General features: G+C 31.4%; 6 protein-coding genes across 9 annotated transcripts; all 6 read right to left on the bottom strand.

Annotated features, from left to right (window-relative positions):
• Positions 1 to 567: 567 nt before the first annotated feature.
• LOC127071458 (spatacsin) lies at positions 568 to 8507 on the bottom strand. 2 transcript variants are annotated; one of them, XM_051010756.1, is made up of 23 exons: positions 8138 to 8507; positions 7720 to 8059; positions 7467 to 7633; positions 7035 to 7394; positions 6155 to 6955; positions 5921 to 6093; positions 5585 to 5859; positions 5386 to 5511; positions 5037 to 5270; positions 4783 to 4974; positions 4592 to 4711; positions 4343 to 4517; positions 4050 to 4273; positions 3807 to 3967; positions 3411 to 3729; positions 3181 to 3349; positions 2668 to 3027; positions 2428 to 2583; positions 1987 to 2135; positions 1785 to 1892; positions 1424 to 1717; positions 1036 to 1352; positions 568 to 950 (listed from the first exon to the last, which is right to left on the bottom strand). In XM_051010756.1, exons 2-23 carry the CDS (start codon positions 7999 to 8001, stop codon positions 749 to 751), a joined length of 5364 nt encoding a protein of 1787 aa, XP_050866713.1. In that variant the 5' UTR covers positions 8002 to 8059; positions 8138 to 8507; the 3' UTR covers positions 568 to 748. The 2 variants fall into 2 exon arrangements, with proteins under 2 accessions (XP_050866713.1, XP_050866712.1); XM_051010755.1 differs by having other exon boundaries at positions 5344 to 5511; positions 8138 to 8506.
• Positions 8508 to 9317: 810 nt separating this feature from the next.
• On the bottom strand, positions 9318 to 12018 carry LOC127071459 (odorant receptor 67c-like). 3 transcript variants are annotated; one of them, XR_007785075.1, is made up of 4 exons: positions 11188 to 12018; positions 9972 to 10071; positions 9538 to 9908; positions 9318 to 9465 (listed from the first exon to the last, which is right to left on the bottom strand). XR_007785075.1 is itself a non-coding variant. In XM_051010759.1 (4 exons), exons 1-4 carry the CDS (start codon positions 11955 to 11957, stop codon positions 9523 to 9525), a joined length of 1152 nt encoding a protein of 383 aa, XP_050866716.1. In that variant the 5' UTR covers positions 11958 to 12018; the 3' UTR covers positions 9411 to 9522. The 3 variants fall into 3 exon arrangements, 2 of the variants coding, with proteins under 2 accessions (XP_050866716.1, XP_050866715.1); XM_051010759.1 differs by having other exon boundaries at positions 9411 to 9693; positions 9798 to 9908; XM_051010758.1 differs by lacking the exon at positions 9318 to 9465 and having other exon boundaries at positions 9532 to 9908.
• An 11-nt stretch (positions 12019 to 12029) lies between these two features.
• LOC127071461 (odorant receptor 4-like) lies at positions 12030 to 14129 on the bottom strand. The gene is made up of 5 exons (XM_051010761.1): positions 13289 to 14129; positions 13061 to 13160; positions 12856 to 12966; positions 12609 to 12764; positions 12030 to 12482 (listed from the first exon to the last, which is right to left on the bottom strand). The coding sequence occupies exons 1-5, from the start codon at positions 14107 to 14109 to the stop codon at positions 12429 to 12431; spliced, it is 1242 nt and encodes a 413-aa protein (XP_050866718.1). The 5' UTR covers positions 14110 to 14129; the 3' UTR covers positions 12030 to 12428.
• Positions 14130 to 15114: 985 nt separating this feature from the next.
• Positions 15115 to 16830, bottom strand: LOC127071469 (uncharacterized). Its single transcript, XM_051010769.1, has 5 exons — positions 16013 to 16830; positions 15833 to 15932; positions 15638 to 15748; positions 15243 to 15398; positions 15115 to 15168 (listed from the first exon to the last, which is right to left on the bottom strand). Exons 1-5 carry the CDS (start codon positions 16828 to 16830, stop codon positions 15115 to 15117), a joined length of 1239 nt encoding a protein of 412 aa, XP_050866726.1.
• A 719-nt stretch (positions 16831 to 17549) lies between these two features.
• Positions 17550 to 19505, bottom strand: LOC127071468 (odorant receptor 22c-like). Its single transcript, XM_051010768.1, has 5 exons — positions 18704 to 19505; positions 18476 to 18575; positions 18262 to 18429; positions 17973 to 18128; positions 17550 to 17892 (listed from the first exon to the last, which is right to left on the bottom strand). Exons 1-5 carry the CDS (start codon positions 19498 to 19500, stop codon positions 17839 to 17841), a joined length of 1275 nt encoding a protein of 424 aa, XP_050866725.1. The 5' UTR covers positions 19501 to 19505; the 3' UTR covers positions 17550 to 17838.
• Positions 19506 to 19953: 448 nt separating this feature from the next.
• LOC127071467 (odorant receptor 13a-like) lies at positions 19954 to 21515 on the bottom strand. Its single transcript, XM_051010767.1, has 5 exons — positions 20692 to 21515; positions 20489 to 20588; positions 20293 to 20403; positions 20077 to 20232; positions 19954 to 20013 (listed from the first exon to the last, which is right to left on the bottom strand). The coding sequence occupies exons 1-5, from the start codon at positions 21513 to 21515 to the stop codon at positions 19960 to 19962; spliced, it is 1245 nt and encodes a 414-aa protein (XP_050866724.1). The 3' UTR covers positions 19954 to 19959.
• Between the last annotated feature and the right edge of the window lie 236 nt (positions 21516 to 21751).

Here is a 21751-nt window from a genome sequence, read left to right as displayed (position 1 = left end):
TTTTTTCATGGCTTCGTTTGATGCTTCTAGATACTCGAACGCTGATGAATATCGAATTTTTACCTTTATTGGTTTTTGTAAATACGAAATACTTGTGTAGCCTTACCTTCTTTTTTCTTTAATTCTTCTCTCTCAATAGATTCCATCAAACGATCGATGTATTCCCGTAACGTCATCCGACGTCTCGATACCTTTTTGCTCGCTGCTTTTTGCTCGTACAGTTTTTCACAATTTCTTATATATGCATCCAGGCGTTGTACATCCGAATTTAATTCTCCGACTATATATAAACGTTTTTTGGAAGTGTACTTGTGCATAAACCGTTTTAATCAATTCATGAAAGTTTTTAGAAAAGTCTTGTGATTGGAGCTTCCCTCGATAGTTGATTATTCGATAACGATTGATCGATAAATTAAGAAATAAAATCGTATCGACATAGCTTCGATTTTATTTAAAATAAATCTGATTAATGCTATATATCTGGAAAGACATGAAAATTGACAGGTTTTCTTTTTTTAAATAAGCCATGTCAATTGATAGGATTATCCCGAGAAGACCATTGTAACGTTATATAAAAAATACAATTTATTTTTTATATTGTAGCAGGATCGACGTAGCAAAATATATAGTTTTTATACGTTTCAAGACTTGCGTTTCTAATGGCTTGTCTTTTGTTTTCTTTTTTTCTTCATTCCAATATAAAAATTAGTGCAATCAATACATTATAAATGGAATGTATCATCGTTAATCATGATGCCTTGTAACCCTTTTTCCATACTGTATCTTTGAGGTAAGCAGCTGTAGCAGGACTATTGAGTATAACTTCAACGATTTCCTTAAATCCTAATTGGCTTGCTAACATATATTTACATTCGACGTCTACCAATTCGGATATTAATGTTTTCATATTATTTTTCATACCATAAGTAAGATTTTTTTCGGATCTATACCTAAAATGCAAAATGAATGAAATTAATAAAAAAATGTTTTGTACGACAAAAAATAGACATAGAAATATTAATCGTATAAACGTACCTACGCGCGCAGTCTTCAACTACATTAGATGAAAGCTTTATTACCGTAGCGAAGTCTTTCAGGTACTTTATCTCCCCGTTAAGAATATAGTGACTGTAAATAATATTTGCCCAATCTGGATGATGATTATAAGCGCCGGTAACTATAAGAGCTTGTTGAAAATTTAACGTCTCGCAAAGAATTTTATCGATTTGATCGCTTTTTAAATTTAAGATACATATCGTATATTGATTCGAAGTTGTGCCAAGTAATGCGATTTGCAGAGCAACGAGTTGCGCTTGTTGACAACACTTGTTTGCAAGATGTAATTTATTATCCTAGGATAGAAAAACACGTTAAAAGAAGATTAAAAAGAAAAAAAAAGAAAGGAAAAAATCTCGTGTCTTACTTGTAAGTAATATTGCGCTGCGTGGGTAAAGTTCATTACTATTATTTCCAATTTTTGTTGTACACTTTCATTTTTAATTAATTTCAACTCCGTTTGAGAAGGACCCGCTGCTTTTCCATGTTCTCTTGCCAAATCGGATATAAGTTCCTTCGTTGCTTCCTTCGCTTCATTTTCCCACATTAAAGCGATTTCGTAGTAAAGACGAAAGTGTAATGCTACTAAAGTAAAGAGTTCTTTATTTTCTGGACAATTACGTTTTAAAAACTCTAGTAATGCTGTTTTTAGACCGGGCACCTGTTTCATTAAAAAGATTATAACAAAGAATAAGATATATAATGGCATATAATTATCCAGCGTATACCTTGTGTAAGCCTTTCCCAAGTAAAAACTCAAATTGATCGTTCTCTTTTAATATTTGGAAAATATAATTCATTTCCGTGAAGCGACCAACCCCTGTTACGAGACGAACCTGAGAAAAAGCATTATTAAGATTTTATGATTTCTTGTTTTTTTTTTTTTCAAGTTAAATCTTCGGACTAACGATATTAAGATAAACGATTTACCAATAATGTCCAATACTTGCGATATTGCAGAGTATTTGCAATGTTCTGACATTTTCGTAATATAGATGCTATTCCTTCCATATTACAACAAGCAGTAAAACAATCGTGAGACCTGATTAACAATTCTACTATTGTCTTTAAAGTTGAAACTGAAATATCGTGTTTAAGTCATGAGGAATTAGTTTATGAAAGCTACTATATGTTAACAAAGTAGCATGCAGACGAAAGTTTTGGACAAAAAATAAATAACTTATAAGCATAATCAGAAACAATTGTAAAATATCGATTGTTTTGATGTTTAATCGTGACAATATTATCGAAATTTATTGTTCCATTTTCTTCACTTAACTATTTTGACTTACTTTCATATAGAAGTTATACAGTAAAAAAGAAAAAAAAAACGATTGGTCCAAAAATTGTGAAAACCAGTATATATGTTACCATCTCTCTTTTCCCCTTGAGAATAGCCCATTAGCTTGTTTGCTGTTTCTAAGAGATTTAATCCTAAGATGGAAATATCACTACACAATTCCATTATTAAATGAAAACTTGCATCTAAAGGACAGCCCCACATCGTTATTGAATCATCTTGTTTTTCTAAAAAAATTAATCTTATTTTTTTTTTTTGTTATAACGTAACATAAAAGTTCAGAAATAAAATAATTTGTTTTTTTCATTTACCTTCTATTGCTTTGGTAATGCTTTCTACAATATTTTTCGTTAAAAACAATGCAATTTCATTGCTTTTAATTTTATACGCTATTATGATATCATTTGCAGTCTCAAACTTATTATCAATGTTACTATCTGTTACTTCTTGCAAAAGTTGAACAGGTTCGTCTAATTTTATTAGCGACTGGTACGATTTTCCTAATCGTATTGCAAGCTTATAACATAAAAATATTCTAGAACCTATATCAGTCCCATTACGAAGTGTTTTCATTAATTTTTCTAACACAGACATACATTCGATTTGATGCTGTCGGACAGGAGTACTTTTTACGTCGATTATTTTACCGGATTCTATACCAATTGTATTCACTGAAAAAGGAAATACATTTACATTAGTTCATTTTCCTTGATACCTTTTTACTTTTTCCTAAAACATTTTGTTATATCGTTAAACGGGAGACCGTGTGCATAAATTAAAATATATACAATAAATTACAATAGTATAAAGGATGATATAATTACACGACGATGTCGATGATAGTTTTTGAAGTCCACGATTTTTTAGAATATTGTATTTTTGTGGTACACATTTATCACCTTCGATGAGAAAATATTTTTGTTGCAATGTTAATTCTGTATATGATAATTCTCCTTCTGCCAAACTTAAACACAGCATTAATACTTGCAAATCCTAAATAAAAAACGAATTTACTGTCTATGATTATTTTATAATATCAAATAATAATACTTACTCTATGTTTATAATTAAATATTGTACTAATCCTCAAGGCAAGATCAAGTTTGCCTGCATCTATTAATTTATTAATTAAATATTCAGCAGCACTAGTTTCATTAGCATCAGCTAAAGTGCATGTAACTTGTAACTTATTCAATCCTGACAGTAATTCAGTTTTTAATTTTTGTAAGATTTCTCCCTCATATTCTAATAAAACGTTATTAGGAGCTATTAAAATACATGATTTCCACATAGCCATTTCTAAGGTATCAATAGTCTGTTGCTCTATTTGACTCTCTTTCAATGTTTCAAAAGCAAACTTCAATACTTCATATCTGTTCAAAATTAGATATTAATATACAAATAATATTCTATATATAATCCCCTTATAAATATTCTTTACCATATATACCTTTCTTTGTGAGAAAGAACTTTTTCAGCATGCTCAACTAGAAACTCTGCTACCTTTTTAGATGGCACATTATATTTTTTAAAATCATCTGTACATCGTTTCCAAAACGATTTTTCTAGTTTACTTTTAGTACTTGCATGATGTTCAAATTCATTACGATACTGAAAGCAATTATTTCATGAATATTATTCTATAATATACGATTATTAGGCTAAAATTAAAAGAATTTATTAAAGAATATACCTGAGCAAGTATTATTTCTGTTGTATCTCTTGCTGTTATACTGCATATTTGTAACGCATTGACATAATCTTTAAGTTCTACCAAACGATCAATACATCTATTGATTTCTTGGTCATAACAATATACATTGTCTGTCACAGTGAAGGCTGCAAAATTCATTGTAATCTCGGTTTTCAACAAAACCTTTGTAATGTTTAAAAGGTTTTGAAAATTGGGTATGTCAACTGAAAACAAAATTATCTTAATCCGTGATATTATCTTTTGTGTTATTATAAATTATTATTTTTTATTACCTGGCAATCCACAATGAAAATTGCACTTTGATAGAGAACTCAAGAAATGTATCTGTAACTGCGTACTTCGAAAATTATGAGCAAGTGCCACTACAATACATTTTGCAACTAACAATGCAACCCAATAAAAATTCTTCAAGTACGTGTCATCAACTGATTCCCAATTAACAATTTTCTAAAAAGATAAAATTTTATTATTTATTAATACTGGAGATACTTCAATTTAATATCTTAATAGTATTAACATACACTACATATAAGTGTTGAAGATTGTATTTTAAAGTCCTTCAAGTATTGTTGACACTCCTTGAATTCCCCATAATTTGTACACCGTAAAAGGAATTCGAAAAATGGATTTAATATGCTGTCCTACAATATTCAATAACAATATAATCATGATATTAAGAAATAATTTATGATTGTTACAAATGCAACCTTACAGGCATGAAAATTTTGAATGCTCTACTTAATGTACAAACGTATCCATAAGATACTAATCTTGGTATCAATTCTAACACTTTATTAGCTGGCCACATTATCTGATCTAGACATTCTGCATAATCAGAGAGAATACTTTTATTTGCTGTAGATATTACCATCCAGGAATAGCAATATGCAGCAGTTAATGATGGCTAAAAGAAATATAATTAGTAAATTTATATAAAGTATAAGATTGGAATAGATTTTACAATACCTCATAACAAGTTGCCAAAATAATCAATATAGGTCTTAAAGTAATGTGAGATACATGCAGTAATGCACCAGGTGGATCCTGACTATGATGACACTTTAAAAATGTCATCCATAAATCATCATCCGAAGAAAATATATTATCAGCAAATGAAATTTTTTCAGATGCAGTTGAATATGTATTGCAGCTGCTACTATCTGTTAATGAAGACGATGCACTGGAAGATAAAGGTACTTCCTACAAAAAATGTAAATTTTAGATTGAATACAATACTATTTTAACTTATGGCAAATATAATATTAATTCATACGTTTTGCTTTAATCCAATCTTACAATATAAAAATTGTCTTACATCTCTGGATTTCAATTTTGTCTCATATTTGGAATGTAACAAAACACTTGTAGACTCTGTATTCAAACAGGTTAACAAATGTTCACGTATGTTTATATTTTGAAATTCTTTTGCAAGTGTTAAAATCTATAACAGAGTTAAGATTAGTGTTTTTTATATTAACTTCTTTATTGGATTTAAAGAAATTTGAAATACATACTTGAGATGTAGAATAAGCAAAAAAATGTCCCACCAATATAAACTCAAACCATAAATCTTTTTGGGCTAAGTATTTTAGAAGAGTATCAGGTAAAAAAAAATCATGAGTCCTTGCAAATTGTACTATAAACTTCCAAGTTTTCAATGCATCGAAAAACAGAGTCAGTTCATTGATTACATTATCGTTTAGATACGACTGGAAACTGTTTTCCAAATATAACATTATAGTTTGCAAATTATTTTGATTTTTAAACATAATAGATTCCAGTAGATGTCCTACAACATTAAAAGTACTTTAGATATAAATTTCTTCTAATAATTATGTAAGTAATATTACCAATAGAAATATTAAGAGTTTTCTGGACATAATCTGCTGCACTAATGTGTAATCTCAAAATTTCAGAATTGATTCCTAACATTTCAAGAAATGAAATACAGCTACAGATTATCTCAGAGTTATTTAAATTTTTTAAAGCAAAACTATGGGCATAGAAAGCTGCTTTACACTTCCTGAAATAAAAAAATAAAAGTTATTTTTAGATTAAATACAAATTAAAAAAAAGTAACTCACATTCTAGAAGAGATAGTTCCAAGAGATTTGCCTTGTGGATGTTTAAGCGTATATAAAGCCATATTGGGTCTTCCTTCTTTTAGATAATAAGCATATGTTAATGTTTCCTTATATCCATATTTCTTAGCTAAACTTTCGTTTGAAAAATGGGGTATTGGTCCATTATTATACCTCCATTTAAAGAATAGCCTTGCAGTAAAGTTTTGACAACCATCTAACAGTTCATACATTGTAATATCATTTTCCTTTGATCGATTTTGGATAATACATCGTATGATCGGTATATATTCTAGTGTATTGCAAAGAATTTCGTATGGCACAGTATTAGCACCTATTTGTAATCCATCTTTATTATTTAACATGTTTTTGAAATTGTCATGTGTAAATTCTATATTTTTATTTATAGAACTTGATATAGTATCTATCTTGCAATATTGTAAAAAAACTAATGCAAAAGAAATTAAGTAATTTTCTTTCAAAAAGTCAGTAAAGTTATCAGAAATATAATGAATATTCTGAAGTACTGCATCAGTTATTGTATCTAAAATATCACATTGCGGATCACTCATTCTATTTAGAATATTATATAAGTTCTTTACTTTTGATGTAGTCTCTACGTTATAATTTTGTTGCACAAGATAATAATTTATATTAATGTTCTCCAAAAATTCAATTTTATTAATATTGCAACTTTCATAAGATAATATTTTTTCAAAATCTTGTAATGTGTGTTGACTACTAAATATTCTTGCTAGCATTAATTTCAGATTATCTTGTTCTGTTTTGGTAAATATCCCATACCTAAAAGATTACATACATTTTATAGTATTAGTTTTTATATAAATTTAATCTGGTATTTAATATAGTTTCTTATACATACTTGCAGAAATGATTCTTTGTTAAATCTTTTATAAGATTATTAGCATCTGAGAGATCTATCTGTTCAATCATTTCAGAAGTAATAGTAAGATTATCAATCAAATCTTTTAAATTTTCATCAATTGCATATGTTTCTTTTACTATCACATTAGTATTATATCTTTTATCAATCCAATATTTAATTGTATCAATCTTATTATATAGTAACAAACAGTTCCATACAACACTATTTGTCATGTTTCTTAACAATTTTGGGTCAAATAATTGAATATATAATTCCGTACATAATACTTGCTTAATATTTTCAGGTAAATTTATCATGTCCTCTATACATATTGTACTCCCGAATAGATTTTCAAGCCTGTGAGAAATTAATATCATATTAAAATGAATGTACATTAATACACTTAATTTCATAATTCAAGGAACTTACGTGTATCTTTTTTCATACTGTAAAATACTTTGTATAATAGTCCATGCTTCCTTTTGCACATCATCAAAGCCGTTATTATTTATCATATAATTTGCTAAGTAATCTCTTAAAACAGGTTCCTTAGATTTAATACAAACTTCAAATATATACTTGGTCGGATCTTTTCCCTAGAGTAATCATAATACAATATATAAATATTAAACTATAATTAGATAAAATTAAAGTAAGATATATTCCAACGATCTTAACGTACCATATTTTTTAAAATATGAGAAGCTCTATAAACTTGACATTTGTTTATTAATTCTCGAATCCAAAGTTCCACTTCTTCATTGAAATAACTTTTTGCTTTGTCCAAGCTACAATTCTTTCTAAATGCCAGATATTTATAAGCTAAATTTATATGAGTACCTTTAGCAGAAGCTTCTCTGACAACTTCTCGATCACCTAGTATACGCCAACCTGACCATATAGCACCCAATTCTCCTGTCAAGCATTCGACCGGAATACCTCCTACTGTTTGTTTTTCTGACATTTTAGATTTATATTTTTTTACAAAGAAATACAATACGATCTTCCAAAGTATACATTACCTATAACAATAGAAACAAAAAAAAGATAAAGTGTTCTACTTTGTATACTTTTTATTACTTTATTTATTAAATACTTACTGATGAAGATTAAAAATAAGGAGGATTGCTGTCGAATGACAACATAAGATAAGTAGTGCAAAGGACCCATACATTCGTATATAATATAAAATGATATTAAGATTATGTTTTCGACTTTAGTCGTTACGTTGCTTCGTAAAACAAATATTTCACATGCCTAAACAATGCGTAATAAGACTTCATAGTACAAACAGAGATCACACACATAACATAGAGAGAAATGCATATTCTGTATTACTATGTTTTATCATAATAATTCACATAAAAATTCGGATTTAAATAAACGCACGTTATATACTACATTTTTTTCTCTTTTAATGATTCATACACTCATCCAATCTCATCAGAGTTAATTAAAATATTTAATAATGTCAATATTTTCTGCTAGATGCCACGTGAGTTCTTCGAGATTTATATCGAATATCTCGAAGTTTTCCAATGCACCAATGAGTGAATACATCAGTTGAAATACGATCATTGATTGGTGCACAGGGTGCGTACTTTCTTCTCGTGTGAATTTTCAAAAGTTGGAATAAAATATATATACGTAATTAAACATTCGACAGGATATGAAAGTCTATATAAAAGCAAAATAAAAGATGATAGTTCTTACGTTATCAAAGGTAAAGACAGACAAATTAACCATTTTGTCTTGATTTTAATTGAATTGTTCGATACAGCGATCATTAAGATCAATCCTGTTGCTATTTTTGGTGGTAAACGATATCATTCGACCATACCACAGATTCTAATTTTAATTATAGATTTAAATTCATATATGGGATTATAAATTTAAAAAACATCGTATCGATTCATTTTATCCTTATATTTCTTCATTACATTTCGTTTCATTTGTATCATTTATTATATCTAATTAGATATATATTTTAGATGCACCTTCGATTATCGATCGATTGTTAACAAAGATGTCACGATGGAAAAATGTTCTTGGATCGCCATCTTGTCGGAGCAGAAACGTATCAACTTTACAATATGCGCATCTGTACGACGCACGAGGGCGGAGTCTTACCACGATTCAACGAATGGATTAGCCAGATCTTTCATTATTGACGATATTATAGTGACAGAGTAAAAGGAGCGCCTTTCAATGGTGAGAATTTTAGCGTTAAATTACTGGTTCTATTATACGTTTAAATTTATTATAAATAATAGTACAGTTGGACAATTTTGATCTGTTACATTCATTTAACTCGATGTCTGTACGTAAAAGTTATATTCTAAAAAGTAAATTTACCTGTTTCGTATTACGCAATTTAATCTGTAATCGTCCGTATTAAGTTAAGATAAATGAGAGACGTCTTAAGCACCTGAAGTTCATGGATTGATAAAATATGTAGCTATTTTGCGTTAAAAAAAAATAACTTTCAAATAATACTTACACTACCAAACGTTAAAAGAGATAACTCAAATAATTTTCCAGCAGTGATCTTTGGTGGATAATTTGAGATCGCTATCAATAAAATTAAACCGAGGCTAATACTTTTTGGTAAACGATACCATTCGACGTTGTATGATGCAGCTCCGACTTTCTTGCACTGTTATAAAATTTATAAGCATAGTTCGATATAAAGAATTTTATGCAAATCATTTGAAATTCAATTATTAGTAACAAACGATAAGGGAATTTGGAATAACGAACCTGATCAACTAGCAACTCTCCGATATAGCAAAATATAAATATATTAAAAGTGAAAGAAATCAACAAGATGAAGTATGTCAAAGTTGCGATCGGATCATTATTTTCCCATTCCTAAAAGTACAAGCTCTTTAAATATATCGTTAATATCAGTACAGTCGTCCTCTTGGTGTTTACCGTCATACAATAATACTCGAGCAAACATATGATCAACGTGGATGCTACCAATTCCAACAAGCATACTTCACGCAGCACTTTTTCGACTTGTACAGAAAATCTGCAAAAATCGTTCGTCTCTGTGGACGTGACGGAACGTTTTAATCGTATAAGGAGGAGAAAATAAAAGGAGAGCGATTTGCTATTAATTGAGAAATAGAAAATGCTGAGAAATAGCAAAATGATGAGATGAGTCTAAATGATGAATGAAAGTTTATGAAAAATTGATAAAATCGATTCTATTATAAGGATATAATCAGAATACGTAGATAAAAAGAGAGCATTTTTCTCGTTAAAATGGTATTTGTTTCAAGTCTCTACGACTTTCGGTTACGGAGATATCGCCTTCAAAAAATTTCATTCATAATTCATAACATATGTGCGTAGTACTACTGATAGTACTACTATATGAATTAGTAACAGCTGTTAATATTCAATGAACTTATATAGGTTACTACGTTTTCCAAGAAATTATATAGGTCAGTGGGTCATTGTAAATACAATTTTTTATATCGTCATATCTCGGGAACTAATAATCGCAGAGATTTAAAAAAAGCACCGTTATAAAGGGCAATTTTTTTACTATTTTCTTATCTTATTATTATAAACAATTTGTTATAAACAATTTGTTATAAATAATTTTGTGTAGCAATTTTTTATAATTTGATATAAAATGAATATATTTTGGTACATATCTATACATTTACATATATGAATAAATTATTTAACAATTTATTATAAACAATTTGTTATAAACAATTTTGGCAAAGTAATTTTTTATAAATTGACAAAAAATGATTTTTGTAGTTACGTATACGTTTATAAATATTTAATAATATTTCATAAACAATTTGTTATAAACTATTTGTTATAAACAATTTATTATAAATAATTTTTTATAAGCAATTTTGCTAATAAATTTTTCAGAAGTTGATGTCAAAATCTTACGTATTTACGCAAAAATATTTAAAAATACATTTATTTAATAATTTGTTATAAAATTTTTATAAACAAATTCTTATAACGCAACGATCAATGATCCGTTTAAACTTTCCAGAGACACATTATTTTGGCAATGAAAGAGGACGATCATCAAGGTAGAAATAACAACATTAAAGGGAACAAATTGATGGATTAAGTTTAGAACACAAAAAACAGATTGAAGAATTCAATTTACCTTAAGGTTTTGACGTGATCTCGGACAATAATGACCAGACGATCGTTTAGTTCGATGTTATTGCTTTCCTTGCCTTCAACGAGATCACTCAGCCTTGTCATGACTATTTGTACCTGGCCACAAGCATGAGTAACAAAAGTAGCTGCCAAACTACAAGCAGCTGTTGTTATGCTGTACATCACCATGGCGCACACGCAATGAAGGAAGAAGACGATCTCGTAAGTTGGACTAGCCTGTACGTCGAAGTATCTGTCGTATCCTGGATAGGTAAGTAGTCTTATTGTGAGAGTTTCATTAATCTTCTTGCTCGAGGAGAGTGTCATGACCGTATGATAAGACATGCCACCGCTGAAAAGAAAAAGGGCGCAGAGAACAGTGAGATTACGACCGAGCGTAGCATATTCCTTCATGATCGCTCGATGATTCCGATCGCGCACCATTCTCCAATCGTTTTCAACGTGCGCGATACAACGTCCAATGGCCTTGCCTTTTAACCCAAGATAACAATACTTGATGGTTGAGGTTAAACAAAAACCAATTGGTCCAAAAAGCTTTAATTTGGCATTTACGTCATGCTCGTAAAAAAGCGTGTAAAGACCGGCTGGTAGTAAGACGAAACAAACCGTAGAGAAACACGTGAGTGCTAATACGGCGGAAAGGATTTTTTCTGCACTCGATACGTGTTTGTAAACCATTGGCCAAAGTCCGATTGGTTTTAACACGAAACGACAGAGTTGGATCGCATAATTCATGTCATCCTCCTCCAACATTTTTTTAATTCGTTTAGAAAAATTATTCACCGATAGATCAGTCTTACGATCGATAGGATACAGTTGAACGACTCGAGAGCGTGAGCTTGACTGAACGTAAAACTCGGCGCGAGTTTGATCGCGTAAGGATGATGCGAAGGAATAGGAATAGTTCGATTGAAAGAAATGCGCAAGCGTGACTATTCTTCGACGATACACATGGTATCATGAGTGACTTAATCTATCGAACGTATACTATAGGTTTGTGTGTGCGTGTAATAAAACTTTCTTTCCAAAGGTTTTTTAATCAAACCGGATGCATAAGGAACGTGAAGAATGAACGGATATTTTTTGATCAATCTCCTTCGTTTAATTCAACGTTTAGATGCAAAAACTATTTTAATCATTAATAAATAGGTAAGTTGTACTTTTTTTGATTTTACAAATTCGATATACATTTTTACATCTAATTATATATAAAATATTCTCAATTCATTCTGCTACTGCTTGGATTAAGTTCAGATATACGACCGACGATTTTAGAACCTGCAATTTTTATTTTTTTGTTTTTTTCTTTTTTTCTCTTTTCTTTACCAATAAAAAATTGTTTCAAAATAGGCGAAGAAAAAAATTTTTGTTATAGAAATATTTTTTATAAATCGAAATACTCACACGACCGAAAGTCGCAAATGACAACTCGAATATCTTTCCAGCAGTAATTTTTGGCGGATAATTCGCTATCGCTATCAATAAAACAAGGTCTAAACCTTTATTTGCAGATAGACGATACCATTCGATGTTATAGGAGGCTGCACCAATTTTTCTGCACTGTTAGCGTTCAAGCTTAATGAACGATCGAATGAAAACTTTAGTTCATTCGGGAATGAAAATATAGAGAAAGAAAAAATGCAAGGAGTACCTCATTAACGAGCAGCTCACCGATGTAGCAAAAGATAAAAATATTAAAAGTGAAAGAAACTAGGAGGATAAAGTACGTGAAAATGGCAACAGCATCGTTATTAGACCATTCCTAAAAATCAGATATCTATAGAGAATATTCATTGACAATGCGAAGATATTATCGTTACAATTATTAATAGTAATGTTAGTTTCAAATTAATTACCGTCATGCAATAATATTGAAGTAGACATATAATCAAGGTGGAGGCGACTAATTCCATTAAACATACTTCGCGTAGAACTTTTTCGACTTGTTCTGAAAATCTAGAAATATTTACTTTATCTTGTATTTCTCTGCATGGCGTACACAGAGGTATCACAACAACGATACAATCAGAGATATTTCGTTCTAGAAAGGATTTTCATTTTAGATTCTTAGACAATTAAGTTACCTAAGCACCTTTACGTGATCCTGAATAATCACTGCTAGACGATCCGCCACTACGGTGTTTTTGCTTCTTTTACCATCGACGAGATCGTCCAACCGAGATATAATAATTTGCACTTGACCGCAAACATGGCTGACAAAAATGGCCGCCAAGCTACAGGTCGCCGTAGTGATATTGTATGTGATCAAGGCGTATATGCAGTGTGTAAAAAAGATGATCTCGTAGGTCGGACTAGCTTGCGATTCAAAAAAGTGATCATATCCCGGATAGGTCAAAGGTCTGATGGTATGATTTTCATCGATCCTCTTGCGCGAAAACAACGGCATGATAGTGTGGTAGGACATGCCACCGCTGTAAAGAAAACTAGCGCAAAGAATGGTAAGATTGCGACCTACCGTAGCGTGTTTAATCATGATCCTTCGATAATCTTTATCTCGTACATGCCTCCAATCTTTATCCATGTAGCCGATACAACGACCAATGGCTTTTCCTTTTATACCAAGGTAGCAATATTTTATTGTTGATGTGAGACAAAAGCCAACAGGTCCGAAAAGTTTCAATTTAATGTTTATATTCTTTTCGTAAATCAATGTATGGAGACCGGACGGTATAAGAACAAAGCACAGACAGGAAATGCAAGCGAAACCGAGAACGATCGAAATAATTATTTCCCTTTTCGTTACACCATCGTATATTAACGGCCAGATACCAATCGGTTTGATAACCCAACGACATAATTGTAGAGCGTATCGAATATCTTTCTGATAATCTTTATTTTCTATTTCCGAATTATTATCTCGGCGGTCGTCCAATCGATCATGCATTATGACGGTTTGCGTGCACGAGACCGACTAAAGACTGTCGGAAGAATATTCGTATTTCCGCAACTTTGATACGCGCAAGCGCGAGTGCAGTTTTGCGTTCTATATTTTAACTCGACATCATGACAAGGATTGTGTGTGCGAGAGGGATAATTGTACAAGTGGATAAAAACGAGGATATATCAGAGAAACAGTTTTACTGTGACATGGGGTAGAAAGTAAAGCCAACCTGAATAAGAAGAATCGTGGGTAAGTTCCGAGAAATTATTTAGTGAAAGAGTTTTATGTGTATATATATATATAAACGTAGCTATGTATGTATTTTGTCTAAGTATTTTTTCCAAATTCATTTCTTTCAGATTTGACTATGAGAGTATTGAAAAATGTTGATGTACTAGTAGGTATTGAACAAAAGTATTGCAGTTGTAGAATACTATCTAAAATGATGGACCGTCCCTTTGTGTCTCATATGCGAGCCGATAATATTTGAAATATGATTTATTTAAAATCTATAAGAACGGCCTCACCTTACCAACATTGATGGAAACTATCACTATACCAGCCGATCATATAAGTTTCTACACTATTATAAGATTTCTTTTCACACATATTTAGAAGATTTTATTTGATTCTTAAAATATTTATTGCCTAAAACAATGTCTCTGGAGAGCTGTAAGATTCTCTATGTTTGCGTAAGTACCATATACATGTAAGCGAACATTTATATTATTAACATGCAAGTAATATATTCATGAAAAACTGATTACCTGTTTTGTTAGAAGTTCTTCTATATAACAAAATATGAAATTATTATAGGCGAAAGATATAAACATTATGTCAAATGATCTCCGCTAGTACCATTCTGAATAAATAATGCAATTCATTCGTGATTATCCAGCGTGTTTTGTTAATTGATTTTGCCTATTTTATATCATATAAATACTGTGAAATATATTTCATCGATTTTCATGATTTTATACAAGTATAATCAAATTTGTAGATATTTTTTTACGATGTAACGGCACGAAGCATATTCAAGTAAGCCATCGAAGTTTTGATAACCTACGGTACATGTATTTACGTAGATATAATTTTTCTAATAATCAAATTTGAACAAAAAAAAATTGGATACTCACGTCGCCAAAACTTCTTAGAGATAAATCGATGAACTTTCCAGCGGTGAGTCTACTAGATGACAACGACATCGAAATTATTAGAATGAGACTGAGAGCTTTTTTTCCTTTAAGTTGATACCAATTGATCATATAGGTCGATTCTGCCATTTTCTTGCACTATTATACGATTATGTTCGGATGTTACATTTAACTTTTAAATAAAAACTTTTCAAATAACTTTCTATTAATGCGATATTAATGCTTGAGAATTTCAGATTTGCATACATATATCTACATATGTGTATTTATTTAATATTTATTTTGTGAAATGATATAGGTGAAAGAAACTTTAATTAAACATAGTTCATGCATTTGATGGTGCATTATTATTTTTATTTAGTAACATTTAATCGTACCTCATCTGCAAGTAATTCACCAATATAACAGATAATAAATATATTAAACACAAAGGATATGAGAAGTGTGACATAGGTCAACATATTAATCGTATTGACATTATTCCAGCCCTGAAACGATAAATTCAGAATATTATCTGTTCAAAAGCGAATAGAAGAAATAGAGAAGAAATAAGAAGAACATGATCTTTTTACCCTAATCATGTAATATCCAACCATACACATATTTAAACTACATGCAAAGATCTCTACGAGAGAAATTTCGTTCATAGAATCTTCCGTACATGTGATGAAACTGGAAGAACGCAAGATCACTTGTATGACAGTGACTCATAGGTGTAAAGTTTTAAACTTGGTATAAAAGAAACAATGTACTTCAATACTCGCACGTGTTTTTTAACGATGTCACTTAATCGATCATCCATTGTATCATTTTCATCGGCACGCCCGTTTATGAGACGATTCAACCAGTGCATTAAGATTTTCAGCTGTCCACAGGCGTGAAGGGAGCAAATGGCTACTAGACTGCAGGAACCCACTGTGATAGCACTCATAATGAAACCACAAATACATTGTGTTAAAAGAATTAGCTCGTTGGCCGGACTTTGACGAGCATCGATGATAACTTTGGAAACCGGATAAGCTAACGGCCTGAACGTCAAGTTACCTACTACCATCTTCGGTGAATTTAACGGGACTATTACACGATATAGAAATAAAGCGCCAAATCCAAAAGACGCGGAAATTACGACGATACGTCGACCAATATGAGCGGTTTCAAGCATAATCCGTCGATCTTCCTGACGCCTAACCCCTTTCCAATCGATCTCTATGTGATCCAAGCAACGTTTAATTCCACTTTCATGAAGTATCAGTAACCAATATTTTATCAAGGTTGCAGTAGTGAACGAGATTGGACCTATTTTATTTAGCTTCGCCTGAATATCCTGTACGTCCAGGAGTATGTAAAGAACCGTACCGATTAAAAGGAAAATTATTAACGACGTATGTAGAACGTTTAAAAATCGAGAAAGAAGTATCTCGAGCAAGCTCGTGTTTTCGTTTCTAGGCCAGATTCCAGTTGCCTTCAAGAGCCAACGATTTAACTCGATGCTATAATTTATATCTTCCTGATGATTGGCATTCGATATCGATACAGAATTATCAACGACAAGATTCTTGTTACCTGCCATCTTCGAAGATCGATTCTTGACTGACAAACTCTGGACGATACATTCTCGTATAAAGTCGCAGCGCGTGCGTTACTTTTCTTTACTCGAGAGGGGAGAAATTATAGGTGAGGATAGTTTTTCATGTGTAATGACTGACTTTACGTGTTTACTGACTTTACGTTCGCGCAAGGAAATTATAATACAGACCATAGTATACAACTACTACCGTAGTTATACAACTTTTTTAATACGCGGCGGTAGAATATTAGAATGTATTTTCTTTGAACTTGATATCATTCAAGAATATTTTTTAAGACATTCTCTAGAATCCGATTCAGATTATTTTTAAATATTCAATAATGACAAATAGTTATTGAAATTATAGTTATTGAATTAAGATGGTAAAAAAAAGATTAAATAAGTAATGTTAATGATCTGTTAGTTTCATACAATACTTAATAACTAATGTTCTATAATATTATATATTATAGAAATATAACGTGAGTTTCAACTTTATCATCTGTAATACGTATATTACGTGTAGTCTTATGATGAAAATTTTGCAAAAGTACAAATACGTGAGTATACGTACATTACTGAAACTGCTCATTAATAATTCGATATTTTATATAATAATAAAAAAATTATCGCATGAAATAGTAAAAATACGAATAGAGTATATTAAAAAGAAGAAACATATTATTAATAAAGTAAATATTTTATTTTATTATGCTCTTTCCTATATTATAACAAACACTACTTTTGATTATAGTAGGTGATCCTAAAAAGACGAGTGAAATTTTTATATTTTTTCATGCGAAAGATTTTATTTATTTCGTAATTTCACCTGTATCATAATTAAGAGTCTCATCTTCTTGGATCAACGATGCATTAAAAACATTTGTCATTTTATATTATATATATATAATATAAAATTCTTACAATTAGTTACTATGAGACTCCTACTATTATTCTACGATGTTGACGACTATACATGTGTTTATCGTTTCTTAGATTTTAATCAATTTTTTACATCGTCACCGTTCGCAGCATATTCAAGTATGCAAAGGATGCCTTGATGACCTATACGAATTTATATCGTTTATATTTTTACGATATTTGATAGATCGAAAACGCACGAACTATTGTTCATTTTTACTCACGTCACCGAAACTGCTGATAGATAATTCAACGAATTTTCCAGCAGTTAATTTTATCGAGGACGACGACATGGCAATTATTAAAAGAAGGGCGAGACTTTTTCTTCCTTGAAGTCGATACCAATCGATCATATAAGTTTCTTCGGCTACTCTTCTACACTATTAAAATGATATTAAATGATTTAACAATATCTTTTCAACTGTTATATAGGATCTATGTATTATAATATAAATATGTATATATATATATATACACACACAAACATATATATGTATGTATATATAATTATACCTCATCGCCGAGAAGTTCACCTATATAACAAAATATAAATATATTGAATGCAAAAGAGATAATCAACGCGATATAAGTCATATCGGAGACCATATCTCCTTTATCCCAATCCTGTAAGAACGAGTGTAACATAACTATTTTTGAGATTTCAGAGATTCGAAGAGCAAAAATATTGGGAAACGATCTAAAATATAATAATCGTTTACGAGCATACCGCAATAAGATTATATCCAAGCAAACATATGTTCAATGTACATCCTAATACTTCGACAAGAGAAATTTCCTGTAATAGATCTTCCGTAAAAGCAACGAAACTGGAAGAAGATACAATGATCTACAGACGTTAAAATTGCTGATGATTACTTTTCTAAGACACAAAATATCTTCGTATAATCGTACTTTTTCTTAAGAATCGAGACGTATGATAAAAGAAATGTTTTACCTGAGAATTCGTACGTGTTGTTGAACGATATCGGTCAATCGATCATTAACGCTATTATTTTCGTCCGCTCGACCATCTACAAGATTTTTCAAGCAGGACATCATGACCTTTAATTGTCCACAGGCGTGTAAAGCAAATACAGCGGCCAAACTACAAGCACCCACAGTGACAGCATTCATGACGAAACCACAAAGACATTCTAATGGTATCATCAATTCATTCGCTGGACTTTGACGAGCGTCAACGATGATCCTGGAGATGGGATAGGCTAGTGGTTTGAATGTATAGTTGCCTATCACTACTTTGGCTGATGTTAGAGGTAACACTACTTGATAAAAGAAAACACCGCCGTATGTGAATGTCGCGGATACTATCACAATACGACGACCGAAAAGTGCACTATCCATCATAATCTGTCGATCATTTTCACTTTTGACATTTTTCCAATCGGTCTCCATATGACTTACGCAACGACTTATATCTTTCTCATGTATTATAAATAACCAATACTTTGCAAGTACCATCAGACAAAAGCTTATAGGACCGATCGTTTTTAATTTCATTTCTATATCCTTTACATCTATAATAATATAGAGAGACGCGGATAATATAAGAAAGCCGATAAGAGAAGTACATACTACGTTTAAAAAACGATACAAGATTATTTCCATCCAAGATGCATTGATGGATGCAGGCCAAACACCGATTTGCTTCAAAAGCCAGCGATTCAATTCGGTACTATAATCTAGGTCCTTTTTATAATTCGTATTTTTTACGGATGTCAATATGCTGACCATCGTGTTCGAAGATAGATTACTACTGAAAGTCGTCGTTCAATTTCCTAACGTGCGTTCATCGAATGGTATAACAGCGCGTGCGCCATACAAAGGGTGGTACAATATTCCAGATAGTGATTATACGCGTGTAAGTGAAGTAAGTGATTTATCTCTCATGATTATCGGAAAGATGACTTGTGTTAACGCTACTATATAATAAAATGGTACAAAATAAAATGCCTCTATATTGTAAAAAATCAAATAACCGTAAGATTTTTCTACATTGATCAACGCAGATATGTGGAAGAAAAAAATGATTTAACGATAATTATGTATATTTTACAAGTAATATTTTGTTGATAATTTTTTAGCAAATGGCTTTGAAATCTTTTTGGTAATAATCAATCATTCGTTTCTTTCTTTTTTTCTAGATGATCAATTAATGGTACAAATGATCACATGTTAAAGAGCCCAAATAGATTAATTAGTAAGAGTACGTAACAAGCTCAAATATGCTGAAGCTGATTTCATCGCCTGAAACATTAATATAACAATAAATGAAAAGTGAAAGAATATTGAGTGTTAAATGTTACTTACGCTACAAAAACTAGCCAAAGACAATTCAAATAATTTTCCAGCTGTCAACTTTAACGGAGCGTTTGAAACAGCGATCACGAGTGTAAGATCAAGTGCTTTCTTTTTTGGTAAACGATACCAATCCATCATATAGGAAGTCTTGCCGACATTTTTACACTGTCAAATGAATCGGACGGCGATGCATTACAAGAAAAGATTCAATTGGTACAGAAATACCTGTTCAGCGAGAAGTTCCCCAATGTAGCACAGAATAAATATGTTAAAAATAAAAGACACAAGTAAGGTACAATACGTCAATGTTCCTATTGTTTCGTTACGTTCCCATTCCTGAAAGAAACTGAATGTTGCAAAGTTGACGATCGTCTAAAATATTTCGAGTACTCGAATATACGTAAATTCTTGATCTTCATACCGTCATAAGGTAATATCCCAAAAAGCATATATTTAATGTACATCCCACTAATTCTACGAAACATATCTCATTGAAGAGCTGTTCGATCCAAGATATAAAACTAAAGACATTGATGAGTGTAAAATTGTTGGGTTAAATGTATTAAAAAGAAAATTAATATTATTTTTAGTTTATCGTCATCACTATTGTCAAAATGAACTCACTCGAATATTCGTAAATGATACTTTACGATGTCTCCCATCCGTTTGTCTGAAGAATCAAGATTATTTGTTTGTCTTTCACCGAGAACGAGATCGTCCAATTTAGACATTAGAATTTGAAACTGTCCACAAGCGTGCATGACGAAAACCGCAGCTAGACTGCAAGCACTTATCGTAACGGAATAGACGACGTAGCCAGCTAAACATTGCAAAAACTGGACTATCTCGAAATATGGACTGGTCCGTGGATCGATAAGCTTTCGATAGATCGGAAAAGATGGTGCTCTTATCGTTTCGTTATCAATGATCTCCATTCTTCTAGCACAGAGCGGCATCACAGTGCAGTAAAAGAAGCCACCACCGTACATGAAGACTGCACAGGAAATGACCAAAGATCGACCAAACTCTGCATTCTCGACAACGATCTTACGGTCTTTGTAATAATTCGAGGCACGTTCCCAGTCTATACAAATATGTTGGATACATCTTGTTATAGCCTCTCCTCGGGATATCAGGATGTAATATTTGATGGCAGCCATAACACAGAAACTCAAAGGACCAATCATTTTGATTTTTGCATCGAGATCACCTCGATCGAGGAACGTGCAGAGAGCACACGGAACGAGCAGGAATCCTATCAAACAGCTACTAATAGTCGTCAAACAGATAGAAATTATTTTATCTATGAAAGTAACACTTAACGAGAGAGGCCATGCTCCTATTGGCTTTAAGAACCAACGATTTAGCTGAATACTATAACTCCAATCCTTTATACCGAACTTAGAGAATAATATTAATGTTTCGGATGGCGTGCTATCGTTTAACATGATGCGAATCGTATGGAAACAACTTATTCACTGGCAAAGTTAATGATTACAATGGATTGATTCCTTCAGATTCGACTTGCGCATGTGCATCCACTCAACTGTGCGACGAAAGAATTGGGTAAAGATAATGTGCACTTTTATGGGAATGTTTCGCGTAGCCGATACGTGCTAAGGAACGTATTACTACCCTTCTAGGATAAAATTCAATCGAACTATACACATAAAGATAAATATCT

The sequence above is a fragment of the Vespula vulgaris genome, chromosome 21 (assembly GCF_905475345.1).
Source record: "Vespula vulgaris chromosome 21, iyVesVulg1.1, whole genome shotgun sequence".
NCBI lineage: Eukaryota > Metazoa > Arthropoda > Insecta > Hymenoptera > Vespidae > Vespula > Vespula vulgaris.
The sequence above is the reverse complement of the archived record's forward strand: the minus strand, read 5'-3'. Positions and strand labels throughout refer to the sequence as shown.

Coding starts and splice junctions, on each gene's coding strand:
- LOC127071458 (XM_051010755.1), bottom strand. CDS start 8,001: ATGTCAGAAAAACAAACAGTAGGAGGTATTCCGGTCGAATGCTTGACA. Junction 4,274..4,342: donor TTTTCATTGTGGATTGCCAG/GTAATAAAAAAT, acceptor TTTTGTTTTCAG/TTGACATACCCAATTTTCAA. Junction 1,718..1,784: donor TTGGGAAAGGCTTACACAAG/GTATACGCTGGA, acceptor TTAATGAAACAG/GTGCCCGGTCTAAAAACAGC.
- LOC127071459 (XM_051010758.1), bottom strand. CDS start 11,957: ATGTTGGAGGAGGATGACATGAATTATGCGATCCAACTCTGTCGTTTC. Junction 10,072..11,187: donor GATCACGTCAAAACCTTAAG/GTAAATTGAATT, acceptor CGATTTTTGCAG/ATTTTCTGTACAAGTCGAAA. Junction 9,909..9,971: donor TCGAGTATTATTGTATGACG/GTAAACACCAAG, acceptor TTGTACTTTTAG/GAATGGGAAAATAATGATCC.
- LOC127071461 (XM_051010761.1), bottom strand. CDS start 14,109: ATGCATGATCGATTGGACGACCGCCGAGATAATAATTCGGAAATAGAA. Junction 12,967..13,060: donor TTCAATATTATTGCATGACG/GTAATTAATTTG, acceptor TCTGATTTTTAG/GAATGGTCTAATAACGATGC. Junction 12,483..12,608: donor CATTTGCGACTTTCGGTCGT/GTGAGTATTTCG, acceptor TAAAAATTGCAG/GTTCTAAAATCGTCGGTCGT.
- LOC127071469 (XM_051010769.1), bottom strand. CDS start 16,830: ATGGCAGGTAACAAGAATCTTGTCGTTGATAATTCTGTATCGATATCG. Junction 15,933..16,012: donor AAACACGTGCGAGTATTGAA/GTACATTGTTTC, acceptor GCGTTCTTCCAG/TTTCATCACATGTACGGAAG. Junction 15,399..15,637: donor GTGAATTACTTGCAGATGAG/GTACGATTAAAT, acceptor ATCGTATAATAG/TGCAAGAAAATGGCAGAATC.
- LOC127071468 (XM_051010768.1), bottom strand. CDS start 19,500: ATGGTCAGCATATTGACATCCGTAAAAAATACGAATTATAAAAAGGAC. Junction 18,576..18,703: donor CAACACGTACGAATTCTCAG/GTAAAACATTTC, acceptor ATCTTCTTCCAG/TTTCGTTGCTTTTACGGAAG. Junction 18,129..18,261: donor GTGAACTTCTCGGCGATGAG/GTATAATTATAT, acceptor TCATTTTAATAG/TGTAGAAGAGTAGCCGAAGA.
- LOC127071467 (XM_051010767.1), bottom strand. CDS start 21,515: ATGTTAAACGATAGCACGCCATCCGAAACATTAATATTATTCTCTAAG. Junction 20,233..20,292: donor GGGAACTTCTCGCTGAACAG/GTATTTCTGTAC, acceptor TTCATTTGACAG/TGTAAAAATGTCGGCAAGAC. Junction 20,014..20,076: donor CTTTGGCTAGTTTTTGTAGC/GTAAGTAACATT, acceptor TTAATGTTTCAG/GCGATGAAATCAGCTTCAGC.